The sequence below is a fragment of the Papio anubis genome, chromosome 17 (genome assembly GCF_008728515.1).
Source record: "Papio anubis isolate 15944 chromosome 17, Panubis1.0, whole genome shotgun sequence".
Classification (NCBI taxonomy): Eukaryota; Metazoa; Chordata; class Mammalia; order Primates; family Cercopithecidae; genus Papio; species Papio anubis.
In genome coordinates, this window is record NC_044992.1 from 41,505,626 (window position 1) to 41,530,060 (window position 24,435).

The window sequence follows — 24,435 nt, forward strand, 5'->3', positions numbered from 1 at the left end:
CGGCATGAGCCACTGTACCCTGCTGATCCTTCAGCTTTCAGTATGATTAATGTACTATACTTGATTCTTCAATATTTGCAGAGTTCAGAGTATTTTTTTTTTGGTTGGCAAAAGCATTATATGTGTCTTGAAAGGATTATATTTGTATAGGAAACTATAGCTGAAGGGTGTGATACATTTTTTTTTTTTTTTTAAGATCTCACTTTATTGCCCAGCCTGGAGCACTGTGGTGCAATCATAGCTCACTGCAGCCTTGAACCCCTGGGCTCAAGCAAATCTCCCACCTCAGACTCTGGCATTGCCCAGCTAATTTTTTTTATTTTTTGTAGAGATGGGTCTCACTCTGTTGCCCAGGCTGTTCTTAAACTCCTGGCCTGAAACCATCCTCATTCTTCTGCCTTGGCATCCCAAGGTGCTGGGATTACAGGCATAAGCCACCATGCCCAGCCTGATAAATTTGTTTCAGAAGAAATGAGATTGCTTAAGAATGTGCAGGCAGTAAGCTTTGAATTTGGAAGTACTTTTTAGAACAAGAATTGTGTTTTCTAAAAGAGTGAATTGTGAACTAAAAAGTTAGGGGAGCACATTTCATACCAATAACATCCTACACCCAGATAATACATTTAAACTGTTTTACTTTGATTTCTCCAACCAGTGTTTGGGCTTATATGAGCTATGAAATGCTACCCTAAAAGTAGTGTTTTAAGACCCTTTCTTTCTTCCTTTGGGTTTTTACCCCATCTCAAGCAGAGATGTTCTTGAAAGAAATTAGCCAGCTGTTCTTAAAGCTCTCTGTAATTCATTTTACTTTGTCTTGTTTTAAATTTGAGAGTCAGAACTAGTATTACCAGACTCAGAGAGTAGAAACAATCTCCCCCAACACACACACACACACTCTCTTCCTTGTTTTCAGAAATACAAACTTTGCATAATTGGTTCTCTTTTCAGAGTGTCCTGTGCAGCACAGCTTTCCTAGTTATATAATGCACTTTTCTTACCACACATGTAAGTGAAAGCTTACTTTAGTCTGACTTGATATTTAGAGAGGAAGATGCCAATTGGGAAGAAGCCTGTCAGTTTGTCGAGCCTGCCCATGACAGGTGGGGTGCGGAGGAGCTTCTCTGGTGACGAAGAGTTGACTCCTCCTCCATATCGAACCCTTCCAGCACAGACAGCCCTGGAGGCCTTCCCACCTCCCAGCACTAGCCGAGAGTTCAGTCCCAGCCTCAAAACAGGTAATTAGTCACATCAGCATCTCAGGTACTTCAGAGGGTAAAAGTACTGGGTAGGGTGGTGGGAGACAAAGCATGGTCTGGCATGACAGATGCTGACTCATTGGATTTTTTTTCTTTTTCTTTCAACTAAAGAATTCATTTCACTAGTCCTTAGTAGTCACTTCACTAAGACCAAACGTCAGGGAAGGATTTTTACTTTGTTATAAAATAGTTCCGAGCTTCAAATAAGGGTAGTTGGAATTGTGAGACAACTTGGAATATTTCATGGTTTTTGAACATTCCGCATTGCAGAATTGTATGTGACTTGACCTGGGAACAAAGTGTGTCATTAGGGATAAGTCCGATTAAAAAGACAGAAAAGGCTTTGTTCATAACATTTCATAGTGTCTCATTCATGGAAAGGATATGTTTTGAGTTCCAGTTTAATTTTAGTTTTCGCAGTAACATTGATCACAATCTTAGTTGAATAACAAATTTGGAAATTGAATACCTGCATAATTTTTTTATTTCCATAAGTTCATGATTATGTATGTATAGTGATTAAGTAGTCAGTGGCATTTGATTTGAGTTTAATTGGTTAGGCCAAGGTAGTAGATTATAAGGAAGACTACAGAAGGCTTTGCCCTTTGTAATTACTAAGAACAAGCATGGTATTATCATAGGGTATGAGGACTTCACTTAGGCATGATGAACTTCAGGCCTGAGTACAGATCAGATCATACAGCTTCAAAGCCAAAGTTATACCTGCTTTGGCATGTGTTCTGCTATATGCTAACTATTGCTTTTAGACTAAACTGTTTTCTCTAATCAGCATTCTTTAAAATGTCTTGTATGTTGAAAACCTAGGTGAGACTTTTGTTACCTAGCTCTGTTTTCTTCTTCTTCTTCTGTTTGCTAATATTTTTGCACCTATGGGGGTTTTCTTGTTTGTTTCCGTTGTTGGTTGTTTGGGGTTTTTTTTTTGCCATTTTAGGATATGTTCTTTAGCTTTTCCCTCCTTCACAATGTGTTAGGCCACCTTGCCCCCTTCCCACTCTGTTTCTCTGAAGATCACTGTGATATTCTTACATCCAGAGGAAATTACACTACTACTTTTGTATGAAAAACTAATTAGGATTGTAAATCCAATGTTACCTGCTCTTTAATGGAAAAATGTTCAAAGTCTAAAGAGCGTTCCAGTTTCTTTTCTTGTCTAAGTTTTTTTATTTTTGCACTTATTTATGAAATAGTCTTGCATTACTTAATTAAGTATGGATATTGTGAGTTTCAAATATATTTGAGCTTTTGTTGGATCTTGGATGTATTTTCTTTAAGCATGAGGCTGGTTTTGAAGATATATGTCACATTTTGTGATAGGTTACTGGTTCATTTAAAACAGAACGTCTGGCACTGGCAAAACCCAAGAATTTAGAGTAGACCTACTAGATGGAAACTACCCGGCCTCCTACGTGACTTCCTTCTTCCACTGGTGTCTATAGTATCTTCTGAGCTAGGGCACAACTGGTGGGGCTTGGTGTGATTTTTCCCTGATGAAACTAAGTAGGGACTGCATTGGTACCTTAACTATCTGAAAGCTATGGTTTAATTAGCGGTTGAGAGAGTTTATTATTTACGAGCTTCGTAGCTGGAAAAATGTGATTTCGGTTAGCTTATCTCCTGAAATGTTAGTGATTAGTGTCAACAGAGTGACTTCCTTCTAAAAACAGAGCTAAGAAAAGGCATTTGTGTGGAAAGTGACTTTCAACCACAGGATTTGTTTTATTTCATCCATCATTTATTGAGAAGACCTGGAAAGGAGAAATGATTTATGTGAAGATAACCAGACAGGCTTTGTTTTAGATTCCATGAAAACAATGAAACTTTGCATTAAAACATTGCGCATCTGAGTGAATGTTTCACCTTTATCTTGAGTTACTTTTTTTAGCACATCATTTTCATATTTTAACATGACTAGAAGCATAATCCAGAAATTTGTTGTTAGCAGTAATGCATATAGCTTCAGGATAGGCTTTAGAATCTCAACTTACCTTTCTTACATTTTTTTGAAAAACATGCGTTTGAATGAGCTTGATCTTGAAGCACAGTAATTCTTTTCTCATTCATTTAGCCATCCAGTCATCATAGAACAAGATACTGTTTTAATCAACCTTTTATTGTGGGTACTGCACCTTTAATAAAACTTGGGTTTTGTTTTCCTTTCCATGTATGTATTTTCTCGGTATTGTTAAAATGGCCCTCATGCTGAATGACTGCACGCTGGCTAGATTTGAAGGATAACTGTCATACATTTGATGTCATTCCTCATAAAAGCATTTTTATTTATATTAAGTAATTTTTTTAATGAAAGGAAGAACTAACTGCACAGTCTCGTTTGCTGTACCTTTGAACAGTCTGATGGGTGTTTGCTATGATTATATGCATAACGTATTCACTTTTCTGTCTTTGGCCTGTTAAATTTTTGATCACCAATGCCAAAACCAGTACCAAATAAAATAAATTGCCATCTCTCAAAAGATTATTCTTGGCCAGGCGCAGTGGCTCACGCCTGTAATCCCAGCACTTTGGGAGGCTGAGGCAGGTGGATCACCTGAGATCAGCCTGGCCAAATGAGGAAACCAAATTCGAAACCAGCCTGGCCAAAATGAGGAAACCTCATCTCTACTAAAAATACAAAAATTAGCCAGGTGTGGTGGTACACGCCTGTAATCCCAGCTACTTGGGAGGCTAAGGCAGGAGAATCACTTGAACCTGGGAGGCGGAGGTTGCAGTGAGCTGAAATTGTGCCACTGCACTCCAGCCTAGGCAACAGAGCAAGACTATCTTAAAAAAAAAAAAAAAAAAAAAAAAAAAGATTATTCTTTAAATTAGCAAGTAAGATGTCAACAGCCATTATTTTTAAACTAATTGCTTGTAACTAAAATCAAGACATGGGCGAGGCACATCTTTTACTTTGTCTTGTTTTAAATTTGAGAGTCAGAACTAGTATTACCAGCCTCTCGAAGAGTAGAAACAATCTCTACAAAGTATAATCCCAGCACTTTGGAAGGCTGAGGTGGGAGGATCACGAGGTCAGTAGTTCAAGACCAGCCTCACCAACATGGTGAAACCCCATCTCTACTAAAAAAATAAAGACATGAAGTATTTTTCTGACTGTACTATTTGACTTTAAAAGTTGTAACAAATTTAATATTGTTCCACATGACGACACTGCCATTCCTTCATGAAAAACTTAAATGGCATACTACCTATCCAGATACTCTGCTGAGTTCTCGTTCTCCTCATCAATTGACTTTTTTCTCTGTATGAGCAGTTTCCAATTTACATCCCATATATATGTATCCTCTCACTTCATTTATTAATGAAAAGATACATAATAGAGAAAAACGAAGAACTTTTACTCTTGATCTGGAGCCAGATGCCTGCAGGGGCTGGTGGTTACCTGTGTGAGTATTGTGGGCAACCTGGGCAGTGAGCTCTGTGGTGGACAGAGATCTCAGGCTGCCCAGATTAAGGGGGTAGTAAGTAGCCAGTCAGTTCCCAATGATCACAGCTCTTTAAGGATGCTGCACACATGTTTCCAAGTCTATCTACTTTTCAGATTTTCATGTGAAATCTCTTGTATGGAAATACTCAGTCAAATATGTAAAGAACCATTCAAATGTATAAAGGGGCCAGGCACGGTGGCTCACGCCTGTAATTCAAACACTTCGGGAGGCCAAGATGGGTGGATCACATTTGGCTAGGAGTTCAAGACCAGCCTGGCCAACATGGCAAAACCCCATCTCTACTAAAACAAAAGAATTAGCCAGGCTTGGTGGCGCACACCTGTAATCCCAGCCACTCGGGAGGCTGAGGCATGAGAATCACTTGAACGCGGGAGGCAGAAGTTGCAGTAAGCTGAGATCACACCACTGCACTCTAGCCTGGGTGATGGAGTAAGACTGTGTCTCAAAAAAAAAATAAAAAATAAAAAAGCACAGGGCCCAGGCAGGGGTGGAAAAAGCAGTTTCTGACTTCTGATTTAGCAGATCCATGTATGCTAAAGAAGTTGGGAAAGAAGGTAGCATTGCTCACCATGGGACTAGATTCCAGTGGATGTGTTAGCACAAAAGACCGCTTCATCTGTTCTTTAAATTATTTGAGCTCAACTTTGGTTAGACAGTAACTTTCTCACTCTGTCGCCCAGGCTGGAGCACAGTGGCACCATCTTGGCTCACTGCAATTTCCGCCTCCCGGGTTCACGCCATTCTCCTGCCTCAGCCTCCCAAGTAGCTGGGACTACAGGCACCCACCACCATACCTGGCTAATTTTTTTGTATTTTTTAGTAGAGATGGGGTTTCACCATGTTAGCCAGGATGGTCTCGATCTCTTGACCTCGCGATCCGCCCGTCTCGGCCTCCCAAAGTGCTGGGATTACAGGCTTGAGCCACTGCGTCCAGCCAGACAGTAACTTTAAGAAACCCGAACACAGCCAGGCATGGTGGCTCACGCCTGTAATCCCAGCACTTTGGGGAAATGAAACTGAAAAACTGTTTTCCATACTAAAGACCTACAGAAACATGGCTATACTGTTAATCTGTTTTCGTTAAAGAGTAAGTCATCAGATAAGAACTCAGGCAGGCACTCAGCATTGAACTGGCCCCCTGCCTTGTCCTCCCACATAGCTGGGACTGTAAGCATTAGCCACCACACTCGGCTCAGGAGTTTAATACTCGTTTTTCTTCGTAGGAGAAGAGGTGTACACAGGGTGTCACTCTGTCACTCAGGCTAGAGTGCAATGACACAATCATAGGTCACTGTAATCTCGAACTCCTGGGCTCCAGCAATCCTCCTGCCTCAGTCCTGAGTAGCTGGGACTACAGGCTTGCACAGCCATACCCAGCTTTTTTTGTTTGTGTTTTGTAGAGCTGGGGATTTGCTACATTGCCCAGGCTGCTACCACATCCAGCCCAGATTTACTTTTTTTAAATGTATGTTACATCCTTATATAATTTATAATTTTTTTAATGTTTTGATTTAACATCAGATTTATATCTTTTTCTTCAGATAATCTTTTTAATAAAAGTACTCCTTGGGGCCAGGCGCAGTGGCTCACACCTGTAATCCCAGCACTTTGGGAGGCTGAGGCGGGCGGATCACGAGGTCAAGAGATCGAGACCATCCTGGCCAACATGATGAAACCCTGTCTCTACTAAAAATACAAAAATTAGCTGGGCGTGGTGGCGGGCGCCTGTAGTCCCAGCTACTCGGGGCAGGGGGGAGGAGGAGGGGGCGAGGTGCTGAGGCAGGAGAATCACTTGAACCCAGGAAGCAGAGGTTGCAGTGAGCCGAGATCACACCACTGCACTCCAGCCTCGCTACAGAGTGAGACTCCGTCTCAAAAAAAAAACTCCTTGGGATTAATAATATATTAAAGTCATATTTATTGTGTTGGTAATTAAGATTGTGCTTAAGAGGCCGGGCGCAGTGGCTCACGCCTGTAATCCCCAGACTTTGGGAGGCCAAGGCGGGTAGATCACAAGGTCAGGAGATCGAGATCATCCTGGCCAATATGGTAAGCCACATCTCTACTAAAATACAAAAAATTAGCCAGGTGTGGTGGTATGTGCCTGTAGTCCCAGCTACTTGGGAGGTTGAGGCAGGAGAATGGCTTGAACCGGGAAGTGGAGGTTGCAGTGAGCCGAGTTTGTTCCACTGCACTCCAGCCTGATGACAGAGCAAGACTCCATCTCAGAAAAAAAAGATTGTACTTAAGAACCATGAAAGAACTACATCATTGTTTGTACAAACATCGACATAAAAGTGAATACTTGATCACAAAATTCTCATCCCAGTCAGATTAGTGAGCACCATTACCCCGAACATTTCATTGAAGATATCCATTGTGCAGTGTGCATTATGCAGTACTGTTCCTTTCCAGAATGTTTCTTAACTGCTAATGTACTTGAAAATTAAAATTAACCGAATGCTCGTACTTTAGGGACTTAACTTGAAGTTACTGAAGAAATGAAGAAGTCTTAATAACTGTGAAACTGATGGAACATGAAGATCACAGGCAATCTGAGTACTCTAGAGAGCCTTAATGCCCATATGTTTCTCTCTCCCATTCAGTGACGACACTGCAGCTGAAGGAGGAGTTGCTGGATGGAGAGGACTATAATTTCCTCCAAGGAGCGTCTGATCAGGAAAGCAATGGCTCTGCCAACTTCTACATCAAACAAGAGCCATGAGGTGGCTCAGAAACTGAGGGCGGGAGGGGAAGGATTTTACACAGGACTGATTTATAATCAATCCAGCTGTACAGGGGGCTATTCTACTGGGACATTTTGCTAAACATAGAAGATTTCAGTTCCACATTTTTCAGGTGGGTGGGGAAACTATTTTAGTCGGGGGGTGGGGTGGGAAATTTTCAATTTATAAAGATGGACAATTTTTGTGTTGTATTTGAAGCTTTTGAAAGAATTTTGTAATATTTTCCAACTTTGGATTTATGTGCATTGTTAACAAGAACTGAAATTCTAACTTTTTTGGTAAGATTAAAGTTTAGGTAGCAGGATTGAAGGAAATGATTTAAGAAGGATATAGGTGTTAAATGCAAATGAACTGTCATTACAAATGAACCTTTTTGGTACCTGTTGGGAGATTTTGGGATTTTTAGAAGTTAGGCCAGTCACATCTCCAGCTTCCTTTGCTGCAGAAATATGCAACTGAACTCCTCATGGAGGGGAGGGGTCATCACCACATAGGTCATGGAAGGGGTCATTATTTCTGCTTGTTGGCATTTTATTGCAGCCCATTTTAAATGTTTGTACAGAAATATTTTTCATTCTGTGAAAATTTATTTGGAGTTCTATATGAAACTGGAAGAACTCTGGATACTTTTATATGTTCTCTTTTAATTAAAAAAATGATTAGAATTATCCTAACACTAAAGTGTTAAACTGGAATGGTTGACAAGATATACAGGATCTCAGTCTACACGTTGAGGGGTTGGGGAAAATGCAATGTTGTTCTGAGTTTATTTTCCTTTCTAAAAAAATACCCCACGAAAGGGATTCTGATCAGTTCTCTGCTATTTCCCTCTGTCTGTGAAATAACAACTTGGTATAACCACAACCAAAAACAGATGTTCTGTATTAGGAGAATCGAATCGAAAGTTATTCAAAGTCAAAATAAGTTTAGATTTCAGAATCATTCCAGCTCTGCTTTTATCTGTCCTGGATTTGGTAGAAAACTAATTTGAAAGAGAATTTAATTTTCTTAAAATTCCGTATATATATATATATGATTGTCTTTAATTGTATTCAGGATTTATTTTAATAATAACTGATTTGGACCATGTTGAACATTCCCTGTTTTAAAATTCACATGACTTCCTTTTAAAAAAAAAAAGGATACAAGGGTAAATTGGTGAAAGGTTTGCTCTCTGCATTTTCTAACTTTCTACTGAGTTGTGACTGAATGAGAGCTCTCTAGCGTTTACCAGTGAGGTTCATAAACTAAACTCTCAGGAATTAATTGCATCTGTTCTAGAAGTGCTTCTGGGTCTTAGCCTGGCCTCTTCAGAGTGGTAATATTGACCATCTCCTCTGGAATATAGGTAGGGCTAATTAGAAATTAATCAAAGTGATTAACCTCTACAGTCCTTCAACCTATGGAATGCTTTAAAAAATGTTAATGGAAAGCCCCAGGAGACCATTTTAGGTAAGATTTTTGTTTGAATTTTAAAATGCATAGAACGTTTAAAAAAAAAAAAAAAAAACCAGCAATTTATTTTCTAAAATATTGCTCTACTTTTGGGAATAATAGCATTGGTAATACGCACAGGTTTACCTCATTCTATGCAAGAGGGGTTAATAACATAAGGTTTTATAATAGCTACTGGAAGTAAAATTTGTTACTTTATAGTGTAAGAATGTATGGAATCGCATGTCACCATTTCTTAATACTGACTCTTTAGGGGCATAAATGCAGATCACATCAACGCAAGTTGATTCTCGTGTGTCAAATATATGTGAATTCAGCTGTTAAATTACTGGATATTTATCTTAACATTGCTGAGAGGGACCTACTGTAAATGTGACATCCTCACACTTCCCATATCTTTAACTTTGAAAAATCTTCTCGTAAACTTAAAGCCTGGAAGTATTCCAAAGCAAGGGTTACAGCAGTCTTGATTCTCAGGCTCACTGAATTAAACCCAGGACTAATTCCACAGCACAGGCACAAGAAGCCTGTTGTATGGTGTACTCTGCCAGTACCTTGGATTTAGGAGCTCCATGGGGAACTGAATAAACCAGGAGAGAGGATTTGGAGCTAGTCAGTCCTGGTAATCTATGAAATGCTCATTTATACCCCGGTTTCATAAGCTTCCAATTCTGTAGCAAACCCAGGCTCTGAGTGTTTTAGAATTCCCTAATTCATGAAGTGTTTCTTGTCTTGATCCCTTGACCAACAGTTGAAGGTTGGTAAGGACTTTCCTACAGTCTAAACACAACCTAAAGCGCTCTTTCATTGTTCACACACTAACTCCTCCTGCTGACGAACCGAAAAATAATTAATGCAGGGGAGATTTATGTCTTAGCCATAACTCCAGTTGTACAACTCAATCGCCCCATTCTGTTTTACGGTTCAAAACTGCTGACCTTGGGTTTGTTTTTGTTTTGTTTTGTTTCCCTGTTAGGATTTATTTGGGGACTTTTGGTAGTGTAAACTCTTTAACCTTTTCCTTGCTGTGTATGAGGAAAGCTAAAGCTGTTATCACCTTATTCTACGATACTAACACGGGTTTTCAGTGTTTGTTTGTTTTGATTATTATTATTAATTTTGCGTGATGTGAATACCCTCTCCCATCAATATTTGTATTATGGTGCTATATATTGGTAATGATCCTTTAATATTGGGAAGGGATTTTAAAAATACTGTGATTTAACTGGGTTTCTTCCTTTGATTTTCATATTTTAAATAAAGCCACAGTCATTTATACAAAAGAAAAGCATCTGTCCCTGGGCAAATCTTTTGAGGACAGAGGTCAAAGTAAACTGCATAAGGTTTTTACATCATTTCTGTATGTATTTGATATATAAATCAATATCTGTACAAATTTAATCTTTTATTTTCTTGGTAACTCGTGATCATTGAGAAAGTGTTTGAAACTTTCTCATGAAGTGTATATATAATGGCGTGAAAAATTCCTTTGGAAAAATTTATGTTCCTTTCATTTTTACCAAATTGCAAATTTTCAGCATGGATGTGAAAAGCATTAAAATTATAACTTTGTGTACAAGATGAAAATAATTCACTAAATTTGCCCTTTTTTACACAAAATAAAATGTTAAAGTTAAGCTGGATTTGAGCAGTTCTTTAATATGCTTTGGTTTGGGGGGTTGCTTTTCTATTGCATGCCCTCTATAAGCAGTCAGAGACCCCTATGAAAGTTGGATCCGTCCCTTCCTCTAACAAGGGGTAGCAGGCACATGAGTGCTGTGAGGAAGAATTTACCACTTGCTGGTGAGGGAGCCAAGAGGAGTATGGTTAGACATAGGGACGAGGTTACATTGGAGGTGGGATTGCAGGGGCAGGGAGGGAAAGGGCAAAAACCACAGCAGGAGCCGAGGTGAACAGGGACCTTTATGGGGAAATTAAATCATCTGAGCTAGAACATCATGTTTCAGGGTTGGCATGCTTAGTAGGAGACTTTTTTTTTTTTGAGATGGAGTCTCGCTCTGTCACCCAGGCTGGAATGCAATGGTGCAATCTTGGCTCACTGCAACCTCCACCTCCCGTGTTCACGCCATTCTCCTGCCTCAGCCTCCTGAGTAGGTGGGACTACAGGCGCTCACCACCACGCCCAGCTAATTTTTTCTATTTTTAGTAGAGACGAGGTTTCACCATGTTAGCCAGGATGGTCTCAGTCTCCTGACCTCGTGATCCACCCGCCTCAGCCTCCCAGAGTGCTGGGATTACAGGCATGAGCCACCACGCCCCGGCTAGTAGAAGCCTTTTTTTAACTCCATTAACCTCAGCAGCAAAGTGAATCAGATGTAAATAAAGTATCCCAGCTAACTCCCTTAACATTACAAGGGAATGCCAAAAAGCCCTCCTTTTCCAACAGCTGGCTCTTTGGAAAATTATTCAACTTTTACTGCAGATGCAGTTGGTAGAGATTTTTATGAATTGGGAAAGGATATGTAAGACAGTAATGAGATGGACTGGGTCTCTTCAGGGATTAATTTCATTCTTTAGAAAAATATAACGCATTCCAAGAAAAAAGCCTAATTTCTGCCCTGTTTTCTACCTTAATTGGTTTGAACAGTTGCCATAGTAAGCTGGAATTCCTAGGTTGGTGCTTATTTACTATCCCATGAGTTTTGACAAATACGTATATATTTTTATATATGAGTTTTTTGCTTTTTTTTTTTTTTTTTTTTTGAGGAGTCTCACTCTGTCACCAGGCTAGAGTGCAGTGGCATGATCTCGGCTCACTGCAGCCTCTGCCTCCTGGGTTCAAGTGATTCTCCTGCCTCACTTGAGTACAGGCACACACCACTGTTTGGGTGAAGGAGAAAGGACAAGATGGAGGAAGGTGAACAAGAAGGCATAATCCATGTTGCTTCCGGGTTCTTCCTCACCAACTTTCCCGCGCACGGGAAGATGCAGATCAACCGAGCATGCTCCAGGTGATGTCAATCCGAAGAGATCAAAACTTACCCAGCCACGCCTATGGAGACGCCCCTATCACACCCTTATCCTGCCCACTGCCCTCCCCCTTCCAGTACCAATGCATAAAAGTCTGCCACTGGCAGGAGCCAGCGTGACTTCTTCGGCCCCCGCATTTGTGGACCGGAGAACATCACCCGAGAGCGCCGGCGCGACTTCCCTGGCCCCCCACACCTGAGGACCAGAGAACCTCGTCCAAGAGTGTATGCATATTTGCAACAAAAGACTGCCACTTTCTTATGTACTTTGGCCTCATGTTTAATTACTTAGCTCTCCTAAATTAAGTTACATTAAATTAAATCAAAACAGTTAGTGCCAAATTAATTTAAATTAAAACAACCACCACACCCAGCTAATTTTTATATTTTTAGTGGAGATGGGGTTTCACCATTGTTGGCCAGGAAGGCCTTGATCTCTTGACTTCATGATCCGCCTGCCTCAGCAGCCTCCCAAAGTGCTGGGAATACAGGCATGAGCCACTGCACCTAGGTTTTTTTTTTTTTTGAGATGGAGTCTCACACTGTCACCCAGTGCAGTGGCACGATCTCAGCTCACTGCAACCTCCGTCTTCCAGGTTCCAGCAATTCTCCTGCCCCAGCCTCCTGAGTAGCTGGGACTACAGGCACATGCCACCACGCCTGGCTAATTTTTGTATTTTTTAGTAGAGCTGGAGTTTCACCATATTGGCCAGGTTGTCTTGAACTCGTGACCTCGCGATCTGTCCGCCTCAGCCTCCCAAAGTGCTGGGATTACAGGCATGAGGCACCACACCCGGCCAAATATATTTCTTTAAACCATTACATCCCTCTTGGGAAACTAGTTATGCCCAGAAACAAGTGTCTCAAGAACTCAAGGGATGTTCCTGCCTTGGCCTCCCAAAGTGCTGGGATTACAGGCATGAGCCACTGCATCCAGCCAAGATAATGCATTTTAAATAATAATGTACTTTCACTATATTTTTTTTTAAGTTTATTGAAAGCATGAGATGTTCTGAATGATACGTCATTTTCAGCCAGGCGCAGTGACTCATGCCTGTAACCCTAACACTTTGGGAGGCCAAGGTGGGCAGATTGCTTGAGACCAACCTGGCCAACATGGTGAAAGAGCATCTCTACGAAAACTATAAAACTTAGCCGGGCGTATTTGTACACACCTGTAGTCCCAGCTTCTTGGGTGACTGAAGCACGAGAATCACTTGAACCCAGGAGGCAGAGGCTGCAGTGAACTGAGTGAGATACTGTTCTCCAGCCTGGGCAACAGAGCCGAGACTCTGTCTCTCAAATAAATAAATGAGGTGATACTTTCACACACCTAGCTGGTGCAGGATTAGGACCTAAACCAAGCCTACTCCAGAGGCAGTACTTTTTTTTTTTTTTTTTTGAGACGGAGTTTTGCTCTTGTTGCCCAGTGGCGCGATCTCGGCTCACTGCAATGTCCACCTCGCGGGTTCAAGTGATTCCCCTGCCTCAGCCTCCCAAATAGCTAGGATTACAGGCATGCACCACCACGCCCTGCTAATTTTGTATTTTTAGTAGAGACAAGGTTTCACCATATTGGTCAGGCTGGTCTTGACTCCTGACTTCAGGGGATCTGCCTGGCTCGGCCTCCCAAAGTGCTGGGATTACAGTTGTGAGCCACGGCACCCGGCCCAGAGGCAGTAACTGTCAATCTCACCCTAGTCTACTCCGTATTTCTCATTCAATTCTAACAAATTGAGTCCTAACATCCAAAGCCTTACTCATCTTTCACCACTACAGGTTGATGTCACTTACCCTCCAAACTCACTTCCTCGTATCACTTGGGAAAGTATTTAAAGACAGATTAAAAAAAAAAAAAGGCCAGGCACGGTGGCTTACACCTGTAATCCCAGCACTTTGGGAGGCCGAGTTGGGTGGATCACAAAGTCAGGAGTTCAAGACCAGCCTGGCCAACATAGTGAAACTCCGTCTTTACTAAAAATACAAAAAAATTAGCCGGGCGTGGTAGCGGGTGCCTGTAATCCCTGCTACTCAGGAGGCTAAGGCGGTGAATAACTTGAATCTGGGAGGCAGAGGTTGCAGTGAGCCGAGGTCACACCACTGCACTCCAGCCCAGGCGACAGTGCGAGACTCCGTCTCCAAAAAAAAAAAAAAGGCAGTAAAGCATAGTGGCCGTGAGCATGGAGTCTGAAGACAGCGCTCAAGTTGGAAACTGGCTCCTCCTCCACTGGCTAGTTATGTAACTTGGCTCAGTTTCCTCCATTGTAAAATGGGGATACTGGTGCCAGCCTCCCAAGAGTCATGAAGATGCAATGAATGCATGTATATAAAGTTCTTTGAACAGCCCTGGCAGAGTAAGCTCATGCTTTGCTGCTGCTCCTAACCCAGGTACCTCCACCAGCATGCGTAAGTGTCACCAGGGAGCACAGTGAAATGCAGGTGCTCAGGCCCTGCCCCAGGCTCTTAAGATGTTTATATTAAACTTCTGCTTAACTGTGATGAGAATGTAGCATATATAAACATATATGAATTATATTTGAAATTGAGGAATGATTTTTAAAATGTTACACTTATTACCAATTGTTGACTGGAAACTAGAATCTTTACACTTTCTTTTTTGTACTAAAGCATTAAAAGTATTTCTTACTTCATTCCAAAGGAAAATTGAGCTGTTTTCTCTCTACTCTGTCAGTGACCTCAACACTTCTGACACTAGATGTAAGGGGGCTGTTTCCCTTCACACTGAGCAGCTCTCCACCAGACACCAGCTGGGGGTCCTCTCCTACAATTCTGATGCTTTCTACCTGAAGTCAGATCCCACAGGTTAAGGACTCCGGCCCCCAAGACTGCCCGTATTTCAAATGCCAATTGCAAGCCCCAGCTTATGACTTTGTTCTTCTGACCAATTGGCTATAAACTAAGGGTTCCCATGACCCCCTTCTTAGATTGAGTTAATTTGCTAGAGGATCATAGAACTCAGGGAACCACTACTTACATGTATTGGTTTAAAAAAGGATATAGCTGGGCACAGTGGTGTGCATCTGTGATCCCAGGTACTCACGAGGGTGAGTGGGGGGGGACTGCTTGAGCCGGGAGTTCAAGGCTTAGCCTGGACAACATAGCAAAACCCCCATGTCTAAAAAATAAGGGATATAGATAGACCAGATGCATGGGGCAGGGTATATGGAAAATGGCATGGAGCTACACTCTCAGAGTGTCCCACCCTCCAAGCACCTCAGCAATCTGGAAGCTCCCCAAACCCTATTCTGGGGTTTTACGGAGGCTTCATTACATAGGCATGATTGATGGCATAATTGGCCACTGGTGAGCAATTGAACTTTAGCCCCTCTTCTCTTCTTGGAGGTTGTAGGGAGGCTATCCAGGAGCACCCACAGCCACTGGTCATCTCATTAGCATATAAGAAACCTAACATTTGAGATTACAAGGGTTTTAGGAGCTGCGTGCCAGGAACTAAGGGCAGAGACCAAATATGTACTTACGTCACAATGTCATTGTCTTATATTTACTATAGCAGTATACATAAAAAGCATAGAAGAATGGTCGGGCGCAGTGGCTCACGCCTGTAATCCCAACACTTTGGGAAGCCGAGGCAGGTAGATCACAAGGTCAGGAGTTGAAGACCAGCCTAGCCAAGATGGTGAAACCTGTCTCTACTAAAAACACAAAAATTAGGCCGGGCGCGGTGGCTCACACCTATATTCCCAGCACTTTGGGAGGCCAAGGCGGGTGGATCATGAAGTCAGGAGATCGAGACCATCCTGGCTAACACGGTGAAACCCCATCTCTACTAAAAATACAAAAAATTAGCCGGGCGTGGTAGCAGGCGCCTCTAGTCCCAGCAACTCAGGAGGCTGAGGCAGGAGAATGGCGTGAACCCAGGAGGCAGAGTTTGCAGTGAGCCAAGATCGTGCCACTGCACTCCAGCCTGGGTGACAGAGCGAGACTCTGTCTCAAAAAAATAATAATAATAATAATACAAAAATTAGCCAGGCGTGGTGGCAGGCACCTGTAAACCCAGCTACTTGGGAGGCTGAGGCAGAGAATTGCTTGAACCAGGAAGGCAGAGGTTGCAGTGAGCCAAAACGGCCACTGCACTCTAGCATGGGTAACAGAGCGAGACTCCATCTAAAAAAAAAAAAAGCATAGGATTGTCATATATAGGAGTGACATTTAGCTTTTACCATTTTTTTATAGGAAGTGTACATTTATAATTGATTCCAGGTGATAGTGCTACAAATGATTTGTATTGACAGGTGCTATTAACAACATTTTACAACTGTTTCAATCCAGCAAAATTAACCTCAAAAGCAGGGAATATGCCTGTAGTAACCACTCACTGCATCTGGCCCAGGAAACCAGCAGGAATAGATATCTCATCCCAGGGAAAAAAATAAAGGCGCAGGGTTGCTAGGGTTGCAGAAATATGTACCAACTATAGGCCAAGCACTAGGTTAGCTGCATATACATAATTTCATTAATCTTGCATTACAGTGGTAGGCATGCCCATTTCACAGATGTCTTTAGGCTTCCACTTCCTAATAAGTAACTTGCCCAATCTGTAATCAGCAGATATATAAATCTAGAGTATTTGCCTAGTCTGTATGTTTCACTCCAAGTTTCAAGAAATCTTTCTTACAGGTGGCCAGGTGCAGTGGCTCACACTTGTAATCCCAGCTACTCAGGAGGCTGAGGCTCAAGAACCACTTGACCAACTAGGCTTCAGCCCAGGAGGTGAAGGTTGCAATGAGCTGAGATCACACCACTGCACTCCAGCCTGGGCCACAAAGCGAGACTCTGTCTCAAATAAATAAATAGGCTATGCACGGTGGCTCACACCTGTAATCCCAGCACTTTAGGAGGCCAAGGTAGGCAGATCCCCTGAGACTGGGAGTTCAAGACCAGCCTGACCAACATGGAGAAATCCCGTCTCTACTAAAAATACAAAATTAGCAAGGTATGGTGGTGCATGCCTGTAATCCCAGCTACTCAGGAGGCTCAGACAGGAGAATCGCTTGAACCCAGGAGGCGGAGGTTGCGGTGAGCCAAGATCATGCCACTGCACTCCAGCCTGAGCAACAAGAGCGAAACTCCGTCAGGATCAGAGAGATCATTCTTTGACAAGCAGGATTTAGATGTAGATAATGCTACTACAGCCAGGGAACCAAGTCACTTCTTTCAGCTCAGTATCAAATAAGCACAAGGAGACAGTATCCAGTTTCCAAAAACTTTATTGGCAAACATGCTCTATAAAAGAATGATCAATCCTGTTGCCTCTAAGTCAGTGGAATGAAGAGCTGTGTCCAGGGACACACCACGCCGTGCTGAAGGAGATTGCTGCTATGTCCACCTCTTATTCATAGACCCAGTCATGAGCACAAGACTTGTAGTCAACCAGTTCTTCAGGCTTAAACCATAGGCTGATTTCTTTTTCAGCACTTTTTACTGAGTCACTGCCATGAATGATGTTCCTAAGAAAGAAAACAATTACTAGTTGCCATGTTTTAAAGTGCAAAAGTCTGTTTAATGGGTACCGCAACGGATAGCCACTCCAGACTTTTTCAGCCATATTGCCACTTGAAGCAGCAGACCAATTTATACCCCCAAAGCACTTCCTTTTAAAAGCAGCTATACAACTGTAAAGGTGCTTGATTCAAAACATTCCTTGTTTCAACTGTATTACGCTTCCAAGTCTGGCCTCCCCATCAAAAGAGTGTTTGTACCTCAAGATTGCTGATGACATAAAACACTCCTCCTCAAATTTTGGAAAATACAGTAATATTCAAACCCACTCCAGATCAACATCCCAACTAGATATGATGTATGCGTTATCATAGGCCAGCTCTGCTGCATTTTCTTATAACACTGATTTGCAAAGCCCAACCATGACATAACACTGCTTATTAATAACAATCCCTTTATTCCACTTGAACCTCACAAGTTTGTAAAGGTTTTGAACTGACTGTGTAGAGGTGAGGGAAATCAAAAGGTTAAATGTCACACCTATGGACAAAGTACTCATGGATATGGCTAGAACGCTTCCCTTCTCCACACCTAGCATTTTCTGCTGTGCTACACAGGAACTACCACATACGGCCCCCTTGTTGTCTCGCTTAAAATTAAGTAACCTAGGGAAGAAGCTATGTGTGAAAGCTGTTTTGTTTTGTTTTGTTTTTTGAGACACAGTTTCGCTCTTGTTGCCCAGGCTGGAGTGCAGTGGCAAGATCTTAGCTCAATGCAGCTTCCAACTCCCGGGTTCAAGCAATTCTTCACCTCAGCCTCCTGAGTAGCTAGGATTACAAGCATGCACCACCATGCCTGCCTAATTTTTTATTTTTAGTAGAGACGGGGTTCATGTTAGCCAGGCTCCAGGCTGGTCTCAAACTCCTGATCTCAGGTCATACACCCACCTCGGCCTCCCAAAGTGCTGGGATTACAGGCATAAGTGTGGCCTGAAAGCTTTTATACAATGATAATCACCACCTAATTTAAGAGTTTGGGCCAGGCATGGCCTGAGCTTTTATACAATGATATACCCAGCCTGAAAGTTTTTATACAATGATAATCACCAACTAATTTAAAAAGTTCAGGCCAAGTACGGTGGCTCATGTCTGTAATCCCAGCACCTTGGGAGGCCAAGACAGGCGGATCACCTGAGGTCAGGAGTTCAAAACTAGCCTGGCCAACGTGGTGAAACCCTGTCTCTACTAAAAATACACAAATTAGCTGGGCGTGGTGGCATGCACCTGTAATCCCAGCTATTTGGGAAGTTGAGGCAGGAGGATCGCCTAAACCTGGGAGGTTGCAGTGAGCTGAGATGATACCACTGCACTCCAGCCTGGGCGACAGAGGGAGAGTCCGTCTCAAGAAAAAAAAAAAAAAAAAAAAAAAAATTCACAGATTCTTCTGAAAGTAGGATGCACCTGATGTCTGCTTTAAATGGTGTTGCGCCGGGCGCGGTGGCTCACGCCTGTAATCCCAGCACTTTGGGAGGCCAAGGCGGGCGGATCACAAGGTCAGGAGATCGAGACCACGGTGAAACCCCGTCTCTACTAAAAATACAAAAAATTAGCCGGGCGCGGTTGTGGGCGCCTGTAGTCCCAGCTACTCGGGAGGCTGAGGCAGGAGAATGGCGTGAACCCGGGAGGCGGAGCTTGCAGTGAGCCGAGATCGCGCCACTGCACTCCAGCCTGGGCGACAGAGCGAGACTCTGTCTCAAAAAAAAAAATAAATAAAATAAAATAAAAATAAATAAATAAATAAATAAATAAATGGTGTTGCATAAAAGTCATCCACCCTCCTGTCCCCGGACTTACCTGCCAACCTGAATGCAGAAGTCCCCACGAATGGTGCCTGGCTTAGAATCTGCTGGATTGGTCTCCCCAAGCATCACTCGGCCTGTCTTCACCACGTTCAGCCCCTCCCAGACCTCAGAAGTGTGAAAATGGATTTATAATCAGATCTGCCACTCAGGACAGGTAGTGTCTAACATTTACTCCTACCTGACAGGACACATCAATGAGACCAACCAGTGACATGATTATCAGCTAACCCCAGCAGAGAGTAGGGGCCTACCTAAAAACTCCATTCCAAATGTATTGCTAGGATTCAAAGAAAGGTCTGCCCAACTTGGGGACTTCCCAGTTTAGCTGAGACAGAGATAAACAATATTGAAGAATCCTTATGCAGCCATCAACACAGAAAAACTAGTTAAGAAAGGAGAACATGGCCAGTCTGGAATAGGGTTAGTGGGAAGGGCATCGCAGAAGACTGCTGGAACAGGGAAAAGAAAGACTAACATGCAAGGGTCAGGATTCCAGGGAAGAGCAGAAGGAAGAAAAAGGGGAACGGGAAATAGGTCTACTTTCTCAACAATTTCACTGCCTCCCTATTTTACTCTCTCCTATTCTTTCCACTCCCAATTGGACATTAGCACCATCCAGAAGAAATTGCTTCTAGTATAGGATTTGAGAACTTCTTAAATACTTACATTTGAATTTTTCATGAGAAAATAGGAAAAATTTTTTAATCTAGGAAACATTAAGGTCTAGAACACTTGTCAAACAAGAAATTTAATACTTTTTTTTTTTTTTTTGAGATGGAGTCTTGCTGTCACCCAGGCTGGAGTGCAGTGGCGATCTCGGCTCACTGCAACCTCCGCCTCCCAGGTTCAAGTGATTCTCCTGCCTCAGCCTCCTGAGTAACTGGCCTCCTAACTGGGATTAACTCCTGGCCTCAGGTGATCTACCCACCTCAGCCTCCCAAAGTGCTGGGATTACAGGCATGAGCCACGGAGCCTGGCCCGGAAATTTACCATTCTTGTAGGCAGTGAGATTCTATTTAACCCTCGAAAAATTTACCTGAAAACATCCTTCCCTTATCTTTTTTTTTTTTTTTTTCCTTTGTTGAGACAGAGTCTCGCTCTGTTGCCCAGGCTGGAGTGCAGTGGCACGATCTCAGCTCACTGCAACCTCCGCCTCCCCGGTTCAAGCAATTCTCCTGCCTCAGCCTCCCGAGTAGCTGGGACTACAGCCGTGCACAACCACACCCAGCTAACGTCCTTCCCATTTCTAAGGTCTGATTTGCTTTCTCCTCCCAAGCTCCTAGTTGCTCAGTTAACTAACTTCAGCAGGTTCCATTCATAAAATAATTTAGCTGAGGGAGATGTCTAAAAAAGAACACCCAGCACTTTTTCCCCATTTTCCCTCATTCCCCACAACCACTCACCATGGCCACAACCGGCCCCGAGTTCATATACTTCACCAGCCCGGGGAAGAACGGGCGGTCTTTCAGGTCAACGTAGTGCTGCTTCAGGTGTTCCTCAGAGGCCTGGCATTGGAGAGGACGCGCCAGTTAGGAGCTAAGCTGGAAAGACTCCAGTCCCATCCTCTGAACCTCCCATTAGCAAGTCCGGTTTTATGTTCTAGCCCACGTTCATAAGCGGTGTGTGGAAATATATACATACTCACACAAATATTTTTTAAATCCCATCCAAACCATGAAACTAATGTCATTTTAACAGAAAGACTGTTCTTTTTTGCTGTGTTGTTTTGGTTTGTTTTAGGAGACAGGGTCTCCCTCTCATCACCCCGGCAGCGATGCATGGCTCACTGCAGCCTCAACTTCCAGGGCTCAAGTGATTTTCCCACCTCAGCCTCCCAAACAGCTGGAACTACAGAGGCCCCCAACCATGCCCAGTTAATTTTTCTTTTTTTTTCTTTTTTTGTAGAGACAGGGGCTTGCTATGTGGCTCAGGCTGATCTCCAACTCCTGGGCTCCACCCACCTCGGCCTCCTAAATTGCTGGGATTATAGGCGTGAGCCCTGCGCCTGGCCAAGACTGTTCTAATCGTAAAGACACCCTCATACTGTCAATGACATTAGGGGTTTTGTAATCCTAAGAAGTAGGTGGTTTGAAGATCTAGATTTAGAGAATTAAATTTCAGCTGCAACTGAAGTACATATGTCAGGTCACATGCCAGGCAGAGGTCACATTAAACTCCCCTGGGCTACTCACAATGCCCTTTTAAATATTTCAGATGGTAACTGAGAACATTCTCTTCACCGATGAGCCTGGTTGAATTTCAGTACTTAGATACTTATCCCTAAGTGTAGGGATTCAGATCTGTGCCCCAAATTTAATGTGGAAAATATAGTTCCTACCCTATGCTAAAGGAGGAGCACCGCACTGGAATTCGGAGTTTCAGACTAAAGCAAAGGACACTCTAAGAATCCATTCCGTGCCTAGGTGGACCCGCGTGGGCAGGCGCAGGGGGTCTGGGGCACGGGGTTTCTCCGCTCCCTGCTGCCTCCCTGCGGCCGGTGGGCAGGTGGCGGCCCGCGAGAAGGAAGCCAGACCCGGAGGGCGAGTCACGCTACCCGCGCTTCACCTTCCCAAGGGCGTCTGTCCCCACCGCCCCGGGAAATGGTCGGCGGGCCAGAGCCGCCGTGGGCGGGGGCAGAGGGCAAAGGGATTCTCGCGGCTGCGAAATGGATTCGGAAAGGAAACGCGGACAAACCGCCGCCGGGAGGGAAAAACACCCGCGAGCCGGCTGCAGCGGGGGAAGGGGAGACGGGGGCGAGTTACCCGGAGGAACTTCATGGCCACGAGGCGGAACCCCTTCTGCTCGAAGCGCTTGATGATCTCGCCCACCAGGCCGCGCTGCACGCCGTCCGGCTTGATGGCGATGAAGGTGCGCTCGAGGTTGGCCATGGTCCTGCGAGGCGAGAGGTGCGGTCAGGGTCCGGGAGGAGGCCACGTGGGCGCCGCCGGGCCCGCCTCCCCCACCACGCGCGGCCGCGGGGACACGTGGCTTCCCGGGTGCTTCCGCCCCGCGCAGGGCCGGCGTCACTCTGCGGAGTCCGAAGGCCCGCGGGGCGCAAGCGGCAAAGGAATCTCCCGCTCCAACCCCGCGCGAGACCTGCGGGAAATCGGGGGACGCCCACAGACCGGGCCCACCTGCGGCCGCGCAAGCGGAAGAGGGAGCCGGAGGAGTCGCCAAGGGATGTGCCCCACCGCCTTACCGGGAAGCTGGAGGGGCCGGGTGGCGGCGCTGCGCTGCGAGAGCAGAGAGCTGGGGCGACCACCACACCCGGGAGCCGGCAGCGGAGGAGGGGCGGGGGGCGGAGCGCGACGTGGCCACACCCCGGAGGACCTAGCCTCTTAACCCGCAGGAACGCCCCACCCGCCTGGCCTGACGCGGCCCGAGAACCGTGCCCACGCCCAGCCGGGGCGCGCCCTCGCCGGGCAGTGGTCGAAACGAATCCAGAGACAGGAATTGATTCCTTCTCCACCTGGACGTCCCAAATCCCACTCCTCACCTCTCAGTACTTCCCGTGACCCCAAAAGCTCCTACACACACACACAGAACCTGCTCCTGTGCTCGAGTTCTCTACCCCGTCAAGGCCATCTGCTGCTTTCACCATCCGCCCGAGCACTGGCATTAACCTTGACTTGACTCTCCCTCCCCGCCGTGTACCCATAGTCCTTCTCCCTACCTCTGAAATCCAGCCTTCCCTCCCCTCTGCTTGAGCCCTGGTTAAGCCTCGGCCTCCCAATGGGCCTCGATCTTACCTCTGCCGGCCTCGATCTCACCTCTCCCCGCAAACTGGGAGCCTCGCTCAGCACCTGAGACGGCCATCTGGTCCTGCCCCTGCCCTGCCTTGATGACTCCCCCTCCTACAGGATGGCGTTCAGACTCCTTAGCGAGATGCTCTTTTCGCAGGATGCCCTGCTGCCTGGCTGCAGCCTCCCCACCTACATTTCCAGCCCCAATCAGCTGCCCCCTCCCACCCTGAGATAGGGATCCCTGCCCACCTGGCACTAAAGTGCGGTCGAGCTTTCCAGTTCACCCTGAGGCGCGCCCCTGGACCCTGAGGAAAGTCTAGACCGTGTCATAGAGATCAGGCCTGTCATCAACCTGTACACACTTCCTATTTGCAGTGTGTAAACTGCAAACAAGCTCCCTTTGGTGATGCCCAACTTCCCTGGGGTGGTCACGAGCCCCTCTCAGCGCCTGCAGCACTGACTGACAGCCGCACAGCAGTGGTACTGCCCTGACATGGTGGGCGCCCGCTTGCTTCCCCTCAGGACTCTGAGCTGACCACAGCAATCATGCCATCACCCGAGTGCCCCTACCACTGCGCTGATTACCTGTCACTGGCCAGACAGATGACAACCTGGCCTCTATTACACCTTATCTGCTTTCCAAAATTCTAGTTACAGAGCATTAGCCCACCAGACATTGACAATGACTGTCATGTGCCCTCATTTGGGGGCACTGTATTTTTTGGCTTCCATCTGAAGCACACTCTCATTTGGATTACCAAATGTCAACTGTGGAAACAGCTCTGGAAATTTCACGGACTTTTCTCTGTCCAGGGGAGAGCTATCTGCCCCTTGGTCAGGTCACTGATGGCTACTTAGGGTACAGTCAGGACCACCCCTCTGCTTTCACCTCTTCTTTCCTTCCTGGGAAGACTGTCCTTAACTGGGGAGGCTGTAACCCTCCAGCTTCACTACACACATGTTCATTCCCCAAGTCCTGGTATGCTCATCTCACGCCCCAAAACAAACAGGCCACACTTTGTGTAAAATATTAATAGAAATTCAGGCCAGGTGGAGTGGCTCACACCTGTAATCCCAGCACTTTGAGAGGCCGAGGCGGGTGGATCACGAGGTCAGGTGTTCGAGACAAGCCTGAACAACATGGTGAAACCCCGTCTCCACTAAAAATACAAAAATCAGCCGGGCATAGTGGCGCATGCCTGTAATCCCAGCTACTCAGGAGGCTGAGGCAGGAGAATCGCTTGAACCCAGGAGGCAAAGGTTGCAGTTAACTGAGATCGTGCCACTGCACTCCAGCCTGGGCAACAGAATGAGAGTCCATCTCAAAAATTAAAAAAAAAAAAAAAATCATCTCGCCCTCATCTGTCCATAAAGGCAGCCCACCCCAACTATCCTCTTCTCCCCGCTCCTGAGAAGT

The 24,435-nt window shown here is 44.8% G+C and overlaps 2 protein-coding genes across 23 annotated transcripts in view; one reads left to right on the top strand and one right to left on the bottom strand.

The window, feature by feature from the left end:
• The window catches only part of MBTD1 (mbt domain containing 1), an 86,596-nt gene extending 76,016 nt beyond the window's left edge, over positions 1–10,580 (top strand). For 18 of the 20 annotated variants that reach the window (XM_021929041.2, XM_031657545.1, XM_021929040.2 and 15 more), the window contains 2 exons: positions 1,044–1,235; positions 7,348–10,580. In XM_021929041.2, coding sequence (XP_021784733.1) covers positions 1,044–1,235; positions 7,348–7,466 — 311 coding nt within the window. In that variant the 3' untranslated portion in view covers positions 7,467–10,580. The remainder of the gene's footprint in view (positions 1–1,043; positions 1,236–7,347) is intronic. The other 2 variants (XM_031657546.1, XM_021929044.2) reach the window with 1 other exon arrangement.
• Positions 10,581–17,164: 6,584 nt separating this feature from the next.
• Positions 17,165–22,695, bottom strand: LOC101016759 (nucleoside diphosphate kinase B). Of its 3 annotated transcripts, none has more exons than XM_009190285.2 (5): positions 22,475–22,624; positions 22,038–22,167; positions 20,679–20,780; positions 19,268–19,380; positions 17,165–17,422 (listed from the first exon to the last, which is right to left on the bottom strand). In XM_009190285.2, the coding sequence occupies exons 2-5, from the start codon at positions 22,161–22,163 to the stop codon at positions 17,305–17,307; spliced, it is 459 nt and encodes a 152-aa protein (XP_009188549.1). In that variant the 5' UTR covers positions 22,164–22,167; positions 22,475–22,624; the 3' UTR covers positions 17,165–17,304. The 3 variants fall into 3 exon arrangements, with proteins under 3 accessions (XP_009188549.1, XP_003912809.1, XP_017806096.1); XM_003912760.3 differs by having other exon boundaries at positions 22,410–22,555; XM_017950607.2 differs by lacking the exon at positions 19,268–19,380 and having other exon boundaries at positions 22,475–22,695.
• Positions 22,696–24,435: the final 1,740 nt, after the last annotated feature.